General features: G+C 39.9%; 1 protein-coding gene across 1 annotated transcript; it reads left to right on the top strand.

Annotated features, from left to right (window-relative positions):
* The first annotated feature begins 1,692 nt into the window (after window positions 1-1,692).
* On the top strand, window positions 1,693-5,294 carry uts2r (urotensin 2 receptor). Its single transcript, XM_005721965.1, has 3 exons — window positions 1,693-2,223; window positions 3,432-4,147; window positions 5,277-5,294. Exons 2-3 carry the CDS (start codon window positions 3,434-3,436, stop codon window positions 5,292-5,294), a joined length of 732 nt encoding a protein of 243 aa, XP_005722022.1. The 5' UTR covers window positions 1,693-2,223; window positions 3,432-3,433.
* The last annotated feature ends 561 nt before the right edge of the window (window positions 5,295-5,855 follow it).

The following is a 5,855-nucleotide window of genomic DNA, read 5'->3' as shown; positions in this document are numbered from 1 at the left end:
TGCGGTCAATCGCTACTGCGAAGATATACTCCAAAAGCATGTCCAAAACTCGAAAACAGAAAGATGGCGTTAAGTTACAAAGAGCAGAAGGTGGGAACACTCACCACTGTTGTGTCATAAAAAATCTAATGATCAATTTTGACGTTTAAAGAGTTTAGATCGATCAGTTGTTTACATCGCTCAACACAAACAGAACTGCATCACTGCAGCAGAAGACACATCATCCACATTCAGAAGCACATCTCTGTATAGTGACTGGTCTTATGATTTAAACAGGCAAATGTTCAGCATTCAAACTACAGTTGAAGAATACTCAAACCAGATCTTTCCCCGTTATGTCGATATCAGCTAGTCAAGTACACACCTACACAGCGTGTTAACAAACCGTGAAAAAAGCCACACAAAAAATGAATGGTAAGGGTTTCTATACATTAGTATTTACGAAGGGTATGTTGTGACTTACCTTTAAAAATTACAGCGGTCCCTTGGTATTAACGCGGTTCACCTTTCACCTCGCTGTTTCGCAGATTTTTTTAGTGCAAGTTTGCACGTTTTTTTACGTCACATTGTGTCCTGCGTCCTGATCGCTGCAGACGATCTCCTCCGTGACGTCTCTCCTGTACAGTACAGAATCGCTGCATCGATCGTTAGCAGTGTGACTCTGAAGTGCAGTACTGTATGTCCACGATGTCCACCAAACGTTTTGCACTGTCAAAAAATACAATGAGCTACTTGATTTCACCTATCGCTGGTTATTTTTAGAACATAACACCCGCGATAAACGAGGGACAGCTGAGAAATATAACATTTGAATCCCTTTTCTCTTTTGCTCTGAGGCTCGGGGGGGAAAATATCAACAAGTCGATGAACATCATTTACAGATATATTGGGTAAATGCACAAGACATCTATAGAAATGTAAATCGCCGCTTGATTAATTCATTTGCTTAACTTGTTTTGGACCGTAAACAGGGCGTGAATAGGACACCGGAAACAAAGCTCCCCACAGGAGTTTCCGCACCGGAAGTAGCATATGCTAACGTGCACATAGTCAATTACACAGGCTAAATGGTGGGGGTAAATTCAGCTGACTGCAATTTACTGACACCTAGTGGTAAAATTTTATACACTGTAATTTTACAATTGCTCTTCTAGGTAAAAAGGGGGAACTACGCGTCTTTGACCTGACATGCAGTTGTATTAACATGTAGTCCATATTCAGCATGTAGCAGTGACAGAAAGCCAACAACACTGTTTAATTTATATCAGCTTCTCTGCAGCAGTCTGAGGCAAATTGCTGCAGTGGTAGTTGACGCTGACTTTGTAACCATTCAGTTAAAATAACAAACACAATCTAACAAATTGCCATTGCTGTATATCTTTTATTTACTGCATGTTTTTTTGTGTGTCTGTGAGGCTGTCATGCGAGTGTGTCTCAAGTCCTGTTATTGCATATCAGTTTGTTGCACACGCCCCTGTCACATGGAAATAGAGGGCACAGGGGTTACAGAGTGAAAGAGAGAAGGAGAGAGAGCAGAATGCATTTCCTGCATACCTCTCTGCTGTCCGTTCTCTGCGTCTTCTCCCTCCCACTTTCAGGCTTCTCAGCGAGAGTACCTCACTGATAGCTCTGTTTCCCTCCCTCCCTTTCTCCCTGCTTTTGCTCAGCCCTCTCTACCTCTGGCACTCACACTCTCTCTATAACTCTCTCTCTCTCAGTCAAACAGAGGATTCTCCATAGCCAGCTGTAGCTGAACGTGATTCTCACTTCTGTGATTGTTTCACTGATGCTTTCTTCCCCCCTTTCTCTCTCTCTCTCTCTCTCTCTCTCTCTCTTCCGATTCTGCCGATGCTGACATCCTGTACGTGGATGCTGCTAAGGTGCACAAAGAGTGAAGGGAATAGGAGAGAACTTTTAAGGCTGCTATCAGTGCACTTTCTCTTGAATCAAGACACGTTAGATTGGTTGATTTGCTGTCGAGAGACGAGTCAACAGTGGAAGGGTTTTTGTTGTAGTCGATGACTCATTTAGGTCATTTTCCTCCTTCAGGACTCCTGGATATAAATTTCTTTTCCTTTGCTCCACCTGTGGGTTTCCTTTCTACACTCTGTGGGGACTTTTATGGAGTGTGAAATTTGTCCAGCAAGTGTGAAGTTTGACAGAGCATGGCCAGTGGAACCACAGCTGAGTGTTGAACCTCTTCTGTCCAGTAAGGCAGCCCAAGTAAGTCAGCCAGTTCACTTTATTTCCCAAATAGATTTGTAATTGTGCATTTACATGCATGTAGTAGGAACTGCTGTTCTTTTCTGAGCTTGCCAGGAAAGTCTATTACTGAAGGCTAAAATGTAATATAAGTCCAGCCTGACTTTATCTCTGCCCCTGGTGCTTTTTGGTACTACTTAAGTCACAACGAAGAAATTACATCTTAGTGATTTCTGTCTGAATTTTGACAGGTGAGCATTAATCTTGACAAGAAGATGTCTATGACTCAGTAAAGACATCAGTGCAACAACTGGATCAACTCTGATACATTTAGCTTTAGTTCTGAGAAATGACTTGGATCATTTTTCAGTTGTGCAATGTTCATGAGACTCTTTTTCTTAAGTTGTGCGGTAATCAAATGGGAATAAGCAAAATTTTCTTTAGAAACTAAGATTCATGGTTCCAGCCTAGACCTCAATGTGTAACCAACTGACCAAGTTAGAAACTTACAGTATGTTTACTTTAAGTTCAGCACATAAGTCATAATTCTGATTCATAACACGGAGTCATAGCTTATTCAAAGAATAACATATAAGACCATAGGCTACATATTTGTTAGTGCATGATAAAAAAACAAACTTCTTCCCATTTAAAAACTTGCAGAGAATTATGACACATTTTTGTCACCAGAGTTTAAGATTGTGCTAATGTTAATCAGACAGATAACACTCAATAACAAGAGTGCTAATTTCCATCAAAGATTATTTCAGTGTCAGATTTTCTGCATCATTTGAGTCACAGTGTGCAGACTGAATCTAAACATTAGTACTACAGTTTCAAGACTTAGGATAACGCCTCAGTTCTTGACCAACTTGGTCTTACTAAAACACTGCTGTGGTAATTTTTATTAATCAGATTAAACTTTAGTCAGACAGAAATTTAACCTTTTGTTTAGCAGTTTTGACACTTTTTGGTCTCCACCTCTGTAAATATGCAATGAGTCAGAGACTCAGAGCGAGAGATGGTTTAGATCTCTACCTATTGGCGTGTTTTTTCAAAATGGAGATGATAGCTTGCAGAAAATATGCCAGTATAGTCTTTTTAACACTTTAGCAATCTGTTTATAAATCCCCAAAAGATCCACTTCATTAAAATAGCTTCCATGCATTGGCTATATTGGAGAGCTAATATATCATTTCCCTGTTCCCATACATTTCTCTTGCACCCAGACATGACAACAGTGTCCATGGAGCCTGTGGGAGTCCTGGTGGAAAGGGGCGGCAATGCAACTGACCCTCCTCTGAACTCACTTGAAGATACAGCCGCCACCTTTACCATTGGAACCATCCTCTCCATCATGTGTCTCATTGGAGTCTCCGGGAACATCTACACCCTGGTGGTGATGTGCCACTCCATGAGGTCTGCAGCCTCCATGTACATCTACATCATAAACTTAGCTTTAGCAGATCTGCTGTATCTTCTCACCATCCCCTTCGTAGTCTGCACACACTTCCTGAAGGGATGGTACTTTGGAGATGCAGGGTGTCGGATTCTGATAAGCATGGACTTCCTGACTATGCACGCAAGCATCTTTACTCTGACAATCATGAGTACAGAACGCTACTTTGCAGTGCTCAAGCCACTCGACACAGTGAAACGATCGAAAAGTTATCGGAAAGCTATTGCCCTACTTGTCTGGGTAGCTTCTCTAATCCTCACCCTACCGATGATCGTGAGAATTCAACTGATGGCAGTGGGCACCAAGCCTATGTGTCAGTCCACTTTGTCACCGCTCTCCTACAAGATTTACATCTCCTTCCTGTTTTGCACTAGCATTGTTGCTCCAGGACTGATTATTGGCTATCTTTACATCCAGCTTGCACGCACTTATTGGATTTCACAGACAGAGACATTCAAGCAGACCAAAAAATTACCAAATCAAAAGGTAAGTTAAGCACAAATTAATGTGTTTAATGTGACTATTTTGCTTTATCATTGCACTTACTGTCTTACCACTTATCAAATCCTTTTGTGTGGATTGAATATTTAAATGCCACTACTCAGCTATCTATGCCAATTCTATTCAAACCCACATTTCTTCCTGGAAACAAAAGGGCAATACGGTGTTTCCCACAGATTTAAAGCCCTTGTCACACAGGTTTAGAGACTGGTTGGTGACTGCCTGGTAACCACCGGTTGTTAGAGAAAAGTCAATGTCATGACTGACTGGTTGCCAAGTGGTTGCAAGAGGTTGCTTGGTGAGACTGATAACAATGAGATAAAAATCTTCCTGTCTTCTGCTAGTCTGCTAGTGACTCCATTACTATTAAAGATCCTGTATTAGTATGTTACATAACTAAGAATATGTTATAATAATTACACAACTTTAGTTTGAGAACAAAAACCACAGAGAAATGGCACGTGCGACTACTACACTATTTGTATCAAATGATTATTATTAGATAAACTCTTTATTGGTCTACAGATAATTATAATGTTCTAGATTTATCTGCTCATTATTTTTTCAGCCAAGCACATCCTCATATATAAAAGCTGGAATGAAAAAAATAAATCTTACTCTTAGGCCAAGCTATGTACAATACTCTGAAACAACTATGTCAATAAGAGAGCATCACATAATATCTTAAAAATTCTTCAGTTATTTTCACACAGACTCTCCAACTCGATCTCAGTTCTCCTTTTTTGGTGAGCTGCATCAACTTCGACCTCATCTCTTGCATCTTTCCCAGTTTTCAGCTCAGCAGGAGATGAACACATCCATCAACACCAACCTAATGAATATGTTTGAAGTTAGACACAGTGATGCTGTACAAACTTCCATAGATATTCCACTACTAAACAAGAAGTACTTTATGCAGTGTTTGTCTGATGCACATTCCATTTTGTTTCATAGCAGGGCTGAAGATGGTTTTATTCTCTCCCGACACGCTTAAATGTAACCCATCACTTGCATTTAAGGGTGAGAATCTTGAAGCGCAAGGGAAAATATAGACTACCCTACCTTTAAAATTGCTACTATTTGATATCCTAACAATTCTCTCCTTCCCTACCAGGGCTGTGCTTCACTGTGAATCTCTTGCTGTTATCATGCTGCACCAAGAAATGAGAGAAAATTACGTCAGTATTCCCCACAGGGAAATAGTTTGCAATAGTTGCTAAAGTCACACAAGAGTACAAGAAACACAACACAACCAAAGTCTATAGGAAGTTACTGAAAGGATTAATGAGTTAACATTGGCTTCCATACAATACCTTAGACGAGTTACTGTGTAGGGACACTATTAAAGATCTGGGGCCAACCAGATTTACTGGTCACTGATATTACAGTGCACGAATAATTTGAGACGCCAAAACATCTTATGCATGCGTTTTCCCTTTCTGTAATACCTTTTTTGTTTAAGTATGCTAAATAGGTGAAAATCATAATCTGACTTATGTTAACATAATCCTAACCATACCTATAACCAGAAATTGGTTGGTAGCTGACGACTAACTCATCATTAATAATGACCTTTAACCCAATCAAAATATGTAATTTTTATTAATTGTCCTCCAAAGTCTTATCACTTAGGGAACAAATCATTCTGATAACTGATACAACTCAAAAACTATTTAGACTCTATCCACAAAAG

The sequence above is a fragment of the Pundamilia nyererei genome, unplaced genomic scaffold (assembly GCF_000239375.1).
Source record: "Pundamilia nyererei isolate P.nyererei 1_Seehausen unplaced genomic scaffold, PunNye1.0 scaffold00005, whole genome shotgun sequence".
NCBI classification, from domain to species: domain Eukaryota; kingdom Metazoa; phylum Chordata; class Actinopteri; order Cichliformes; family Cichlidae; genus Pundamilia; species Pundamilia nyererei.
Note: the sequence above shows the minus strand (reverse complement) of the source record. Positions and strands in the feature narration are given on the sequence as shown.